The sequence below is a fragment of the Leuresthes tenuis genome, unplaced genomic scaffold (genome assembly GCF_036924035.1).
Source record: "Leuresthes tenuis unplaced genomic scaffold, fLeuTen1.0.hap1 SCAF_8, whole genome shotgun sequence".
NCBI classification, from domain to species: Eukaryota; Metazoa; Chordata; class Actinopteri; order Atheriniformes; family Atherinopsidae; genus Leuresthes; species Leuresthes tenuis.
In genome coordinates, this window is record NW_027325362.1 from 8156176 (window position 1) to 8172957 (window position 16782).

Below are 16782 nucleotides of genomic sequence, written 5' to 3' on the forward strand. Positions count from 1 at the left end.
TTATAGTAGAGATTATTTCCATTTATTTGCTTCCCGGCTCCCCCTTCAGTTATGAGATGTAAAACCACTGTAATAAGAACAAATCCCTGTGTGAGCCCTGCACATGTACAGCCATACACATAAATTTGCTGTCATGTTTAAGAGGCCACAAAGACACAATCAAATACCCACAAAAATGTCAAGTGACGGTTGTGCAAAACACTGTGCTGGAGGCGCTTCAAGCAGTTTCAGGCCTGGGAGTGCGCATAACAAAAATCATTGTACTCCATAAGAAGTCAGAAGCAAATAACTATTAAGATTTATTTAGTGTTACTTTAACTACTATTTATACAGACAAGTAGGAGAATTCATTTTTTCAGATATATGCAGTGACTTCCATTGAACTGAAAAGTTAACAAACCTTTGTATAATGTCATGTAATTAAACATTTGACGTAATTCAGACCTCATTCATGAAAGGAATGCTTTGCTAGTTTTGTTTTGAGAAGACTTCTGCTTACTTATTAAGATCAGCTTAATACACTGATGACATACCACATCGTAGCACAATATGAATTTATGAATCAGCCAGACTTTAAAGATGACAGTGTTTCCTCAAATGCCTGTCTGGTTCCAATTTCCTGTTTTTTTTTTAATGTTCAGTCCCACTAACAAAAATAATTATTATCATGGATATCTGGTTAGATTTTAAAATAGGAGATTAAACTTGGAAAGGTAAAACAATTGTCAGAAGAGTTTTTGGGTGGTGAATCCTGCATTTTACTGACCTTATGGATTGAGAAAAATGTACTATAAAAGCCAAGATTACTTCAAGAAGACTATTGATCAGAATCAAACCAGGTTGAGCCATATTAAACTGTAGGGTTACTGTTCTTATTACTCATTAGCTCGTCTTCAAAGTCAGACAAAGTAACACCAGTTTTGATGAATGAAATAAAGAGCTGAGAAATGGTCACCGACTAGATTTTTCTGAGCAGGACGGTTGGGAATGAATTCAATTATATTACTGGAAAAATCTTAGGTTCCCCTTGATTGGTCCCACAACCTCATTGTTTTTGAACGGTGCTGCTCCATCTGGTTGCGTCTTTTTGTATGACGTTGTTGTCAGTTGAGAATTTGGGACTCAACTTGTAAGAAGCAGGATGTGTGGAGTGAGAGAAGGATTACATGTTACATGAATCTTGTGGTCAAAGTGTGAGAGCAACTGCATTATTTTTATGTAAAACGCACAAACGGTTGATTGGTAGTAGTTGAAATTATTGCTTTTTGACACATTGAAGCTTTATGAACTAGTGCACAAATAAAGAATTCTTACTGGCTAGTTTTTATTGCACTAACAGTAACAATCTTAATTATCTTTCACTTCACTCAGGCTCTCTGTCTCCTCAGCTGCCTATTTGCTGCCTGCTTGGTGTGTGTTAGGTAGAGAGGTGAAAACACTCAGTTGTTAAACCCAATAAGTATAGGGACATGCTTGAAGGGGAACATTTTGGACAGCACTGTTATTTTCTCATTGGATGATAAGATTTGTTTGATTAATCGGAGAAGCAGATCGTTTGCAGAAATAAGAGCCACTCCTACATGTGCACGCCTGTCCGGTAATGAGGCTGCATGCAGTGCACTCTTGTTCTGTGTTGAAAGTGATACAGAAATGTAAATAGGTCTTATCATATAATATTTCTGTTGCAACCAGAAAGGTGACTTCAGTGCTTATTCATATATGAAGCTTAAAACTAACCTAAAGGAGTGTGTGGCTGAAAAAATTGGCCAAATGGTCTCATCTAATGGCATCTCATCAGTAAAAGCTAATCTCTTAACTGCCCTCTAAAATCTTTCAAATTTAGTAACTGGGGAATTTTTCTTCCAACTTGTCTGTGCAGCGTGGCTGCAGAACTCTAAGGCACAGTTGCACAAATAACTAAATTCTCAGGGTCTCAGGGCTGTAAGGTGATTTCAGAGAAGCTGAGGTGTCTGGCAGGCAGCTGGATTAGATCAAGTGACAGCAAGCACTGCAGTTGTACTCCCATTGCAGACCACAGCACATTAGCAAAATCAATATCTCTGACAGTGCACACACACATACACAATACCACCAGCAGGAAACTCCAGAGCAGACTGATGGGATTGCAGTTGTCAGTTTTAAATCATTTAGTGGGTGTTACAGGCTACAGTTAAGCTAAGTGGACATTTAGCAGCTGGTTACATAACTGTTCACAGTTGTAAAGTTTCTTCTCATTGTTTCTTTGCAATGTTTTTGGAATCAACTCAACAGTTTTTGAACGTTTATTTTTCTCATCATCTTAACATTATGTTTGAAATTCTTTATTGTTGATTCTTTAAAATGCAAAAGTAATGCTTCTCTTTCATACAGCAGCAGATATAAAATTGTCATGATTATTCTTTGATAACTTATGTGGAAGTCAGAGTTCATCACCTCATCTTTCATATTTACAGTGCATTTTACATCGCAATAAATAAATAATAATGAAATGGTGAAGTAGATGCTGTTATAATCCTATAGGACGGTTTGTGAAGTCTGATATTTAAAAACATTAGAAATAAACAACGCAAAAAAAAATTGTATGTCATTTTGTTGAAGCTCTATTAAAGGCTTTGAAAAACTATCACGGCCAACAAGATGTGAAGACAAAAATCAATTGATATGGTCTAATAATGTAATAAATGGGAAGATTAAAGAATAAAGTGATTGAAAACAAAAGTATTCACAGGAGATTGTAAGTGTTTATAGCATTTAAAGCCACAACAGCATTTTATAAGGTCTGTAGGCAGATATCTATATGATTGGGAGTATAACCTGTTTCAACATGTAAAGACACATAAAGATGAATGTTGAACAGTATTTCTTCTTTTACTTCTGTCTCAGGGGATCAGCAGTCTGTTCAGCTCACTTAAGGTTGTCCGGCTTCTCCGTCTGGGTCGGGTCGCCCGTAAACTTGATCACTACATCGAGTATGGGGCAGCTGTTCTGGTTCTGCTGGTGTGTGTTTTTGGGCTGGCTGCCCACTGGCTGGCCTGCATCTGGTACGTCACTGTCCTTATCCTTCTCTGATTCAGAATAACAGTCAGGATTTCTAATTTTCATGCATACAGTTGTCAAAAAGGGGATAAAAACTGATAAACATGACATTTTAGGTTTAGTTTCTATGCATGCTTGTATTCATGCTTTGACCATATCCATAAAACTGATCTGTGCATTAATAAGGACTTATGCCCTTTTTAAGCATTAAAAGCCAGATAGTTATTCTTGTTACAAGAGAATTAGTTTTATTTCTCCTTAATATGCAAATTTATGGAGAATGGGGCTCCAAAGTCTAATCAGATCATCTACTCTGCAGGGGGCAAGTGTGATGGAAGCATTAAGTTTCCATCTTGTTGTGATTTATTATGTTTATGAGAACATGTACACACAGATTTAAGCAGATATTATCACGACAAATTAATGTCTTGGATACATAAAAGCAGGGAGAATATGTTTCATTGCTGATGATGTCCTTTGTCTTCATTATTTTTCATCTATTCAAAACAACCTCTTCTACACCTGTCCACACATTTTCCGTTTCACAGAGGCTCCAAACAGTGTGATTAACATTGTCAATTGGTCCCGACAGTATAATCAAACCGGAATAAATGAAGCTGGTGGTGCTCAAACCCAGACGATACCAACAAAAATAGCTCCTGTGTGGTTTCTGTGGTTGCCATGGTCACATGCGGAGCCGCATTACCGACTTGTGAAAAGTTAAACCATCATCAACTGGGATAACAGCAGCAACAGCAGCAGCCCCTTTCTGTCATTTCCACCCAGAAAAGAGCAGAGTCGGTAGCAGAGCTGCTCTTACACCAGGGCTGTAAAAGAAAAACACATAATCCTGCAATGTAATAAAAATATTGTTGGGTTTTACTTCTTTCAGACTATTTAAAAATGTTCCAGTGATGCAGTTTGGTTAGGGAACAAACTGCTAAAAGTGACAGACATGCATTCTGTGGTGTGGAATAGAGGGAAACTTAAAGATAAAGAGGGAAAGAAAACAACATTGTAATGATTTAGTGTTCCTCAAACCTGCCAAGCGTTGAATAATCAGTGAATACCTGCAGAAACATTTCCGTTGGCCTCAGCTGCATGGAGCTGTTAAGTTAATGTCTTTTGTTCCTTTGTGTCACTTTGTGTCTGTGGTTTTTGTTTCTTTTTTTGGACTGCTTTTTTCTCTTTGTCCCCACTTTTTAATTCTTCATCTTCATTTTGTGTTTGTTTAGGGTAATTTTTGGTCTCTTTGTCGTTATTTGGTACATCTTTTTGGTCACACAATGCTTTTATTAACGTAATATTTTTTCTCCATCTTGCAGAAATTGTGTCTCTTTGTCTGATTTTGCTTGTGTATTTCTGTGGTCATTTCATGTCCTTTTGTGTCTTTGTGGTCATGCTGCTCTTTGCTCTTTTCCTATGTGTATGGCAAAATAATACAGAGGCAAAATAAAATAGCTTTTAGCTCAAAGAACTGCTTTGTAAAGTCCCACAGTGCCATTAGCTCTTGACTTTTTCTTTGAAATAGAAGTGAAGAGTGAACAGTCCCTAAGAATTCATGTAGAGTGAAGACAGCTGACATTATGCTGCATCTTACTGTTCAGAGCCAGCAGACATTTTCAGGATGAATCAGAAATGTTGGATCTATGGATTCATTGAATTTCTGATTTGTTTTACAGACATTGTAAAGAAAAAGAGGAGAGGCTTTCTACAATATGTGGATTTAAACATAGTGTATTTGTCGCTGCCAATAGTTAAAAGTAACACAATACATTAATAGACATTAACACATTACATTATGTTTATGTATTTTAATACAAATTTGACTCCTTCTTTAAAGACAGTAGTAGAGCTTTGCAGAAACATGCAAATGTAAGTTTGGACTCATTACACTCAGTAAGTACTGAGGTGCATTATTACCATGTCATCACACCACAGGATTTACTTGAATTTATTCTCTTTCATGCCCCTTTCCCCATCTGCTTCACTACATCACAGAAGGGACTTCACACTCTACACATTTTAATTAGCTTATTGGCATAAAAAATCATACCTTTTTGATCATCATTTAATAAAAAGTGTTCTGAGTTTATACAAATCAAAACCGTTCAACTTAATCATGGAGAGATTAATCAGCAGGTTAGTCTATAATGAAAAGAACCAATGTTTTTAGTGTCTTTGTTGGGTACCAAGTGGTTCAAAATGGGCACACAACTACGGTTGTTAAATTCTGCTTTTGCATGACTGCACGAGCACTTAAAATCCAGTAGTATGTGATACTTTAACAGTCACAAGGTACATTTTTAGTATTTTTATCTTTACTTGTAACATTTTCAATGCATGTCTTTTACTGTTTGGAATTAGCATTTGTACTTGGATGTGAATATATCTGCTCACTTTATGTGTTAACCACAACAATCCTAATCTAGCATTTTATGACAAATGACAATTTTTACTCTACAGGTACAGCATTGGTGATTACGAGGTTATCGATGAGGAAACCAATATTGTCCGCACGGACAGCTGGCTCTTCATCCTGGCTGAGACGGTTGGCAGGCCGTACCGTTTCAACGCCAGCGGTTCAGGGAAGTGGGAGGGTGGGCCGAACAAGTATTCTGTCTATATCACATCTTTATACTTCACCATGACCAGCCTGACCAGCATCGGCTTCGGTAACATCGCCCCAACGACAGATGGAGAGAAAATCTTTGCAGTGGCCATGATGATGATTGGATGTGAGTAGCAGTGCTTTGTCTTCTGTCTAATGTAGCAGACACATGATACATGAGGAGGCCAGCTATGCTCTTGAAAGCTGCAATTCACAGAGTTACTTAAATAAGTGAATTATGAATAGCGGCCATCAAGGTTCAGAAAATAGAACCTTACAGATGATCAGCTGAGCAACATTTCTCCATCAGTGTGATTTTATTTCACTGTCGACCTACTGACTGTAAGTTATGTAATTTATAGTGACAGTGGCCTGTCTGCTCAATGATGTTTCACTGTCTACAACCTGTTTTTGTTTGTACATGAAATCCCACTTAAACATTTTTGCTTATTCTCAAAGCACAGGTTCTTTCACTTTTTAAGGTACTTTTGCAGACATAAATATTTTCTCCTGTAATATTTTTTTCACATGAAAAATGGGAAAGTTCATGTCTTCAAACTGAAAATAAACTGTGAAGGTCAGTGCACATTTTGATGTAAACACAATATTTTAATCAGTTGTAAGAACTGAACTGCAGGAGCATTTAAGTGATGGACCGTCTTCTGATGAAACTGTGCAAAATTAATTCAAAATTAAAGCTCAGATTGCTCACATATGGTCCTCGTGATTGTGAAAAATCCCACACAAACACATGAGCTACTGTAACTCACAAACTGGTTGGAAGAGTTAAAACAGTTTAAACTTTTAAACCAGATAAAACCACGGAATGATATTATGTTGCACCAAATTTTAAAATTCTCTTTGAATTAGGGAGGTTGAAATCAACAACTATTTAAACCGCAGTTTAGGTTTAACTAATTTAATTTTGTTGCAATAAAACTTAAAACCCAATTTAATTTGATTAGAAACTATAAAACCACACTTCATGAGGATCAAAAGCACAAAGTAATTAATATGTTTTATGTCAGTGCTTAAGATAATGCTTCTTTCAGGAAAACTATTGACCAAGGAATGTACTATTGAGCTGAACAGGAAGATTGGACCAGCTGTCAAGCATGGCGATAAAAGAAACATAGCTGTTAGTTACTACTGCTGTACCTCGGTCCAACGCCTGGTAGAGTTACTTTGACTGGATATTTTCAGAGGGTTCCTTGTCAGCAGGATCGGTCCCAAACACTCCTAAAATCGAAAGATCAGTTCTTTGCTGACAGTTATTATCATCCTGTCACGATATAACTCTTTTGTCTTGTCTCTTTCACCAACAAATTCAAAATAGTTCAAGAACTTCTGTGACAGAAACACTGTCCCCTCTGTTATCTTGCTCGCTAAGTGAGCTACACGTGCGTACTGACGTGTGCAGGACAGACTGCCTGCTTAGGAGCCAAAGAGACGAGTCAGGGAATTTCTTGTTGTGATGTAGAGGAGATAGAAGTGGACCCAAATGCAGATAAAAGCAAACTTAATGTTGAACCAAAAAGACTTATTAAGGAAACTTAGGGCACAGTAAAACTGGATGTCCAAAGACTATTAAACCAAAAAGGCCACACAAGAAATACAAATGTAAGTTAAAAATGAGGATGAATATGAATACAAACAGAAATAAACACATGATGACGCTAAACTGGTCAGTGAGAAACAAATCCAGAAACTAAACTTTATTCAATATGAATGCAAAGTGAAATGATAGAATATAATAAAGAGGAGTGGAACAAATAAAACACAAATCACAAAGACTAAAGCTCAAACTGAATACCAGAACTCAAAGAGAACTGAGCCAAAACAGAGCAGGGACCAAGGCACTAACAATAACTAAAGCAGAGCGTAGAATAACAAAGAACAAAGCAATGATGATGGACAGATTAATTAAATTTACATAACACATGAAACCATGAGACTAGAAGGCAAAGAATACTAAAACTTGAATACCAAAATCCACAAATGCTAACCTTTTCTTACATGTATTTCTTTGTTTGATTTTTGGCACCAAAACTCACCGGCAGGTATGATGAATGTAAACCATAACAGATTTCTGTTTTGACAACAACTTGAATTGTGAAGGTAACATATTGTGTTACTAGTTATAAGAAAGAAAGGCAATTGAGTTCTCAAACACCCCCAATACTTGTCAAGGAATGCTAAAACACCATTTCTGAATATAACATTTCAGAGCAACATAAGGATCAATGTTACGGGCACAAATTTCTATGACCCACAAAATGCTGCCTAAGTCTTTACTAAGTCAACTGCGGATTTTCTGTTTCATGGTACGGTTCAACTAAGCATGACTCTACTCTATTCATCTTTTCTCATCTTCATCTTACATTTCAGACAGTGTGCTCTCAGTTTGACCAGCATGAGCTGATTATCATTGCAGAGCCATGTTGCAGCAAGGAGTTGAGCTTGCAAGAGCGTTTTTGTAAAGACAAGTTTAATTGGGGTGATCATAACTACTGTATGTTACAGAGCACATCTCTGGACAGCAGGTGCACATAATATGTGATATCTGTGTTGAATGTTTGGCAATTTATGCCCATTGAATTGTAAATTGTGCCCTCAAATTTTCAGTTACTTGAAATGAGACCAAGGAAGTGTGCTGGTCTTTGCATGAACCTACAGAGCAAACGCAAAAAAAACCTAAAATATTAGAAAGTGTAGTTCTCACTCTGCATCACAACCCTGGGGTACACTGATGTGCTTATAGGGGGGAGGCTCAGAGCAACTTCCCCTCCAGAGTTTCTCTGTGTGTCTAATATGCATTGGCAGATGCTCGACAGTTCCATAAGTGACAGCTCAACTGAAAAACACATCAAACTGAAGTGTGCATGGCAGAGTTTCCAAAAGTTTTCCCAAAACGAGTGGAAAAGTCTTATGGTCAAATCTATGGGTTTATGATGGTTGCTATAGAGATAAAAGTGTGATTCCTCAGTGTGTAAGCCCCTCTGTGAAGCATTAGGGAAGATGGTTACTGGTTTGCTGCAGGTGGAGTTGGAGTTGGTAATATTGACCCAACTTGGATCTCTTTTGGATGCATTTGCAGTGGTAGTTCTGGACTTGATATTTTAAGCCTACTTTTTCTGAAGTCTGATGAGAATTAATCTCAGATTGAATAAACAATTGTTGGTGCAACTCAACAACTGTCATCTCATTTTTTCAGTTTTTAGTATAATTATATAGCAAAAACTGTAATGTCACAGAGGAGAGAAGATGCCAGCAGCTGGCCAGAGACTGGTAACCTGGTAGTTCAGTAATTTTTGCCTCACTAGCTTTTTTTTTTTTACTAATCTTGTATTTCAGACCCTGATAGCAGGCCAACACTGCTCCTAAAGGGCTCTGATTAGCTCAGCTTTCAGTGAAAGATGTAAATCACTGAAAGAAATAAAAAATTTAAGCTGGTCTGAAACAGGCTCCTGCATCCCTGCTTTAACAAGTTACATAACAGCTTCTTGTAGAACAGAAACTGAACAAAAGGCACTGATACTGGATATTACATAAACATGACATACTTCACTGCACATTCAATACAACACTGAAAAAGGCATGATGAGTTTAAACTTTTTTTTTTTTTTTTTTCAATCTCGGTCGGCTCCAGTCAGTCTAATTTAATACCATGACATGCATCGCAGTGTCATTCTTGGCCATAATTCTCTCATTACCCCTGTCTTCTGTGTTATATTTTGTTGAATTATTTAGATTTTTTGCAGCATATGTTTTTCTAAAAGACCAAAACAAATTGTTTCTTATAGTAGTCTATAAGTATATATGAAGAGTGTCTCTTTATTTCACACAAGGTTGTTTAATTTGACAGTTTTTCCCTATTTTCTTTAGCAAACCATCCCATCTGCTAAGAAGGAGGCAGATTTTCACAGCATGCTTTTGTTTCCACATCTCAATATTAATAAGGTATCTTCTGCTTCTGTGCCTTATGAAACTGCATACAGCACAGCGCCGTTATGTTTGACTGCACACTGAGAGCAACACCTCGGAGGAATAACTGACATCGCCAGATCAATTTAGCTCAGCGATCCCTCTGCAATCACCCCTCACCTCCACTGTACTTTAGTCAGCCACAATCTCACCACGAGGCGAGAGAACAAGACAGCCCCTCCCCACCTTACCTTTCTTTCTGATTTGGCTGTTCGGGTTTATGAATATACTCTCAAGGGAAATGCAAAACTCATTTGCAGACTTGTCCTTGTCTAAGATTTTCATTGTGAGTGACAAATTATCTTGAATATCGAAAAAAACAGATGGCCTTAGGAGGATTCTGTTTTAGATGCAATCTTGAAGTCCGTGGCTGTTCTCTATGAAATATGGATGCTCTGATACTGAGCTATTTTTACCAGTGGATCGGTGCTGGCAGCAGAGGATCACAGCGTGACGAGGGATTGCGGGGTGGCATGGGAGAGAGTTGGGGAGAAAAGGGGGGGGGGGGGGGGGGGGGTGCGCACACACGATACATATGTCCTGTTTCTATAGCAACTGTTGGCCTGGGGCTAGAGTTTCTGTCAACTATGTTTTAACTACCTTCAAATGAGCCAGCTGTTTGATGGCTAGCGACGTGCGGTGAAGTTGTGTACGGCAATAACTGAGGAGGGATGTTGCCGACTGGATAAAGCTTTTGTTCTGCTGAGGCCCACTATATTTCCTTTGTTGCAGCATTTACTGCTAATCAGAGGAAAGAGCATTGCCATCTGGGCTCAGGCACAAGGGGCAGTAATCCAAACTTTGGCAATTTTATTTGATTTTCATCTCATTTTAGAAATCACAAGTTAGGTTAAAAACCTTCCTTCATCTAATTATCTGATAATGCTTGCTGTTGAGCTACCAAATAGACTATTTGAATTAGACTATAGAAATAGTGTTAAGGCAGTGAGGAATATCATAGTGCTCTAACACATAACGTAGCCGCACAGCTGAGCGATGTCATGAAAGGATGAAAGTTGGAGCTATCCTCCCCCTTGAGGAGTTTTGAGCGCTTTTTAATTAGTATTACTCCCCCGTGAACTTTTTCAACACTTTGATTGTGCACAGTGACATAAACAAACATGCACAAACGTGCACACAGGTTACTGTCATCATCTGAGGATAATTGAAATGTTTGCTGGCATGTTTCCTCTCCATCCCTACTAGCAGGGCTAATTAGGGCTCCAGTGCCAAGAGAGCGCTGCTCACACAGAGCAGACATGTGATGGCTTTGATCGCCACACATCTGCCAGCTGTTGCACCAGTTCATCCACCTTGGATGTTCTGCAGTACTCTCTCTGTTGCTTTTCAAATATTCTTCAATCACAAAACTACTTATTAGAAAATATCCATATCTGATGTCTTTTCAGAATTTCATTGTAATTGTAGTTTTTCCCTTTTGGCAGGAATTTTGCTGATTATATTTGTAAGCGGTGATGATTCGTAATGACTAATTTCCCACGTGATTAATTAAAGCGTTTCCCACACAAAACAACATTAAATCTGAGGCGGCACACTGTCTGATCATGAAATTAAGTGTATGAATATTAAGAACAGCATGTCTGAAAACAACTTTCTACAGCATTGTGAAAAAGTCTTGATCCACCCCTAATTTCTTTATATTTTGCTTCCAGGGATCCAGATATTTTTGTAATCTTTTAAAGTTGACCTGAACAATAGTTCTCCAGGAGTTCGGTCAAATAGTCAAAAAACTTGTCTCCTATCATCTTTTACAGAGGTCTTTCCCTAAATTCATAAGGACTTATAGAGAGATGACTGCTCTCCAATGCAAATCCGACCACACTTAAACTAATCTTTGATGTAGGTCTGCGGCACTGAAACTACAAATGTTCAATAAATATTCTGCACAAAGGGCTTTCGATGCTTTATCCAATGCAGTCTCATCGTGTTACAGAGGCGATGTCACCTGTGTCATATTATCCTAAAAAGTTTTGGTAAAAAATGGCACTTTAGTATCAACTTGGGTATTAAAAGAAATTAAACAAAAAGCCTGTCACAGACTACTCAGACACACACTCCTATTGATATATGTATCCACGCAAATAGAATCGAACACTGGTTTAAAAGTTGTCTCTTATCATGGCTGCTACTCAGATATTTCTGGGCAATTTCTCTCAGTTGGGAACCTTCTGAAGCAAAAACAGGCTATTTGACCAGACCCCAGGCTTTCTGGCGATCTTTTAAATTTTTTTTTTGGACCATTTTCTACACATAACAGAAAACTCAGCTCAACTCATTTCAAATGATATCATTGGCACTTTGTTACTAACAGACTGTTACAAAAACGCAGCATGTTCCCATTTCTCTGACTGCATCTACAAAAAAAAAAAAAAGTTTGACAAACACAAAACAGTCTTTTTTGCAGAGACAAGGTATAAAGAGCTATTAGCTGGAAACTTGACATATCTTAGCATGGTGTGTAGTGTATCCTTAAAGAAATCTGAGAAAATTGGATGAATAGATGACAGAAGAACATTATTAGAAGCAAAGACCTTAAGAATTGGAAACAAAAACCCAGCAAAGGCCTGAAACAGGACCTGAGAGATGCTTCTGAACCTTCACATGATCTAGCTACTTTTCACTGAAGCCTTATCAGAAATGGTCTCTATGGAAGGGTAGAAGGGAAGAGAAGGGAAAGCAGGAGCAAACAGGAAGAAAAGTCTGAGGCATGCCAAAGGAAGCTTGTCTAAGGCTTGTTCAGGCTGTGTTGAAGAATAAAGGTCAATAGCAAATACTGACTTTCAAGCTTGTTGGAATTGTATAAACAATTTTTTTATGTATTTTTATTTATGGTTGCACATTTTAATTTAAATTTTTTTCATTTCCCATCTTTGTGGTAATATATAATGAGGGGTGTCTTAAGACTTGCACAGTACTGTATGCCCAGAGGGGAAAAATTGGTCACACAGGTCACTCACAGCCTGTGGTTAAAATCCAGAGATTCTTTGTGGAAATGGGAGAATCTTACAAAGAAACAACCATCAGGCCTTCATGGTAGAGTGGGCAGACAGAGGCCATTCCTGATCAATAAGAATTTGCCAAAAGGTCTCTTTGCAAATTAAGGGAAGCAAAATCCTCTGATTTGATGAAACAGACTTGAGGCACTGTGCATCAGCTCATTAATACCATCCCTACGGTTAAACGAGTGTTTTTCAAGGGCAGGGGCTGAGAAACTTGTCAGGGTAGAAGGGGAGATGGATGCCTCAAGTTTGATAACAATCCTGACTGAAAACCACTCCGAATGCTCAGGCTCTGAGGCAGTGGAGAAGGTTTGCATTTCAACAAGATATCCAGAAACACATGACCAATAAAACACAAGACGGGCTTCAAGAAATGGTCCAGGGGTCTGATAAATAAACAATGCGTACGTGCAAATAGCATAGAATATTCTTAGCCTTTTCCTACATACAAAAGAAGGAAATGCAGTGAGAATGTGTGCACCTCACACATTCTTAAGGTCATTCGTTACAAACCAGTAGAAAAAGAAAACATAATCCAGTTTGTTCAGTGTAATAGTATTTCTTTTTCCAACTATGCCTCTTATGTCTCGCTTTTATACTATAGTATTATCAAATGGTGGGTGCTATAAATAAATGCAGCTGCATGGAATGGTTGTGTACCAAAATGACTGCTCATGCGTTGTTGGAAGACTTTGTTAATGTGGATTTAAGAATAGAGTATTGAGATATTTCTTTGGTTTTCTTATACACTGCATTTGGTTTTAGAGGGCTATTCTTCTCAAGTTGATCCTCTGTAGACCTGATGTTTGCATGTGTGAACTGATGCGCACAATTTTTTTGGCCTCTTCTTCTTTTTTGTCATGACCGGACTTGTAAACAACAACTTTATGAATGGATTAATGTATTTTCACAGATTTTCATAGGTTTAATTTCTCTTAAAACTTTTACTCGTGAGATCTATACAAACATGTTTAAGCTTAATATTGATATCTTAACAGCAAATAGCATAACTAATGCCCGTCATCACTTTCAAGGCCAGTAAAAGATCTTTGCTTTCATGCTGTCTGTGTTTCCCCAGCCCTCCTGTACGCCACCATTTTTGGTAACGTGACAACCATCTTCCAGCAGATGTACGCCAACACTAATCGTTACCATGAGATGATCAACAGCGTCCGGGACTTCCTAAAACTGTACCAGGTGCCAAAAGGCTTGAGTGAAAGAGTTATGGACTACATTGCCTCCACCTGGTCCATGTCTCGGGGTATAGACACTGAAAAGGTATGTCACCATGTGATTACTGGCTGTTTCAAGCTATTTTCTATAATAAAAACTGCAATAACTACTGCAATCTCTCAAAACAGCTTCCACTTTTAACCAGCTCAATCCAGATGAGCTGAGTTCTGAATGTTATTAGACCTTTAGTGTTTGTATAGATGAAAAAACAACATTAGGTGTTAATAAGGCAGCTGTAGAGGTGGATGTTGTTTGCTCTAAGCAGAGATGGACTGTTTCTAGCCTTTGTCCTTCATCATTACTGAACACATCATTGCATATTGCAATAACTAATATTAAAACTGAACCTGTAATGGCATATTGCATCAAAATATACTTTTCTTGGATTGTCATGCTGGATGACATGTCTTCAAAGGCACAAATATAAAGTTTTATGTTATGTGTATTTTTCAAGATTTTTCAGTAGACTGTGTTGTTTTCTCACCTCTTCATTTAGACTTCCTTCACTCTATTACTTCTTCATTATACATTAAAAGTATTATTTCAGGTTATATGTTAAAAATTACTTGGTTAGGGCCAAGAACACATTCAAGAAGAGAAGACGAATAACGTACATCTTCACCTACGTTTTCAGTGTTGCCACGACAGCATGCCCCATGACTGGTGCATTACTAGTCAAGGAACCCTGCACACCCTACACATCCTAAAAGGCTCTGTACCTTTCTGTCTACAGAAAGGTAGTCTGTTGCCTTGGTGATCATTGAGGTATCTGTACACCAACCACAGTAACACAGTTATCTCCCGTCATCCTGCTGAATTCAGATTACGTTATAATGATCTGAGCATTTGGAAATTAAACATTTATAGCTGAAAGCAGATACACTGAAGTGGTGTCATTCTTTTGATCTGAAGCCTAAAAGAATTCATATTACTGGATCTAATAAAAACCCACCTGTCCAAAGTCTAATCATTTTACTTTTTCACTTGAAATTACAAGCATTACCTGCTAATAACAGGGATTTTATCATCAGCAGAATCTGTGCACCTTAACGACTCACTTGTAATCAAAATCATACTCATTTAGACTTACATTGCATCTACAGGTTATTTATTTGTCTGGCTGCAGGCAACACTAAAGGCTCTAAATATGGCACATAATCCATCTCTGCTTAGCATTCATCTTCAAAGAGGTTGGTTTTAAAGGCAGAGCCCTATGACAGCCTGGCATCCTGTTCACGAGGTGCACTTGAACAACATGCTGCCACTCGGTGACATTTGGCAGATGGGCAGCTGGTAGCTGCCTTAATTTTGTCCTCATGTGATATGAAATATGCAGTTAATGCTGGACATATTCACGTTGACTTAGTGAACTCTAAACCACATGTTTTATCCACTGAAACGTGTTGGTTTTTCAGTGACAGCTAATTAATGTTTCGAGAACAATAGCAGAAACTATGAGGCAGATAGGACAGAAATGAACTGGAGACAGTATGTTTGTTTAATGAGCTCCCACAGCCCTTCTTAACAGACTGTTTGTTAACAGTTTCATTTCAGTTCAGCATGAACAGCCTTTGATTATATGAAAGTAAAATTAGAGTCAAACATTAAATGCTGATCAGCTTTAACATACAGATGTATTTCCTGTGAAGAGACTTCTCTTCAGTCTTTTTATACTCAGTTTTGGTTGTGATCAGAAGCAAAACAACTGTTGATTTATAATTTTGCTGTTGATGTTGAATTTCCATCATTCCATCCCATCTGTCGTACCTCTACAGATGTTTGGTGCTGGGTGCATTTGTTAATGGTGTGTGGACACAGGTGTTTGCAGTTTATAGAAGCATAAAACAAGTTGCTCCTTAACAAAAACTAAATTCTGTTTAATTTAAATGCATGCTGGGTTGTATTATGAGGGTTATGAATAGCTTGAGCTGTTATATTTCAATGATAAGATGATTGGCATCAATTATGGAAAAATGAAAAGTTTGAAAGCCCCCAACAGCTGCGTTACAAAAGGAGTTTGAATTTTAAAAAGGGGGCTCTAGTTCATTGGTTTGTTTGCAAGTTATGCATCCCACACTGAAGAGAGAAATTATTTACCTTGTTTGCAGTTAACAGGTACATGTTATAGGTATATTGTAATTTCACAATCCATGGTTTGTATTCTGAGATTGTAACAAATCGTTAGGCTGTCGTTTTATGTGGGGCACCATCAATGATGAGAAACTACAACCTCTAACCACGTATTTTAAACTCTTAACCCTAACCATGTACAAGTAAGTGTGAAGTAGAAAAGAAACGAATCATAAGTGGAGAGAGTTACTGTGGAACAGTTAAAGGACTGCAGAAAAGAATGGGCTGGATGAGTCTTAATTTAGCAACTTCTTGCGTGACAGTCAGCTGAGTGATGCCATCCTGCAGCTGTCCTCCTAATTAGTGAGAAAACCAGTCGTCTCTTACGTGTTTACAATGTCATGTATCAAGACTTTGCAGGTGAATGATGTCATCATGCAGCTACACGCAGCAGTGGAATTTTAACATATACATATAATATATCTGTATTTAACATATAAGTGTGGGAAATGTGATCATGGCACAATTTTGAAACTTTTTTTTTCTTTTAGTTGGTGAAACTGCAACGTTTGGTGCTGAGTAGCTATTATGCATTCTGTCATTAGACTGGATTGTAACAAGTCAAAGTGGCCAGAGAGGGGTAGGGGTGTGTGGATTATACAATGTCTGTGAAGAAGCTCATGTGGCACCAAACCTCCTGGCTACAATATACTCTCATCAAGATGCCACTACACCACTGCAAGGCTCTCCAGCCACTCAAAAAGACTAAGCATGCACAGTTGGTAACAAATCAAAATAAAAAATGCTTTATTCTCCTTTTAACGTAAT

General features: G+C 37.9%; 1 protein-coding gene across 2 annotated transcripts in view; it reads left to right on the forward strand.

Moving 5' to 3' along the window:
• The window catches only part of kcnh1a (potassium voltage-gated channel, subfamily H (eag-related), member 1a), a 52764-nt gene that overhangs the window by 20626 nt on the left and 15356 nt on the right, over window positions 1-16782 (forward strand). For both annotated transcript variants that reach the window (XM_072390667.1, XM_072390668.1), the window contains 3 exons: window positions 2884-3041; window positions 5503-5774; window positions 13730-13929. In XM_072390667.1, coding sequence (XP_072246768.1) covers window positions 2884-3041; window positions 5503-5774; window positions 13730-13929 — 630 coding nt within the window. The remainder of the gene's footprint in view (window positions 1-2883; window positions 3042-5502; window positions 5775-13729; window positions 13930-16782) is intronic.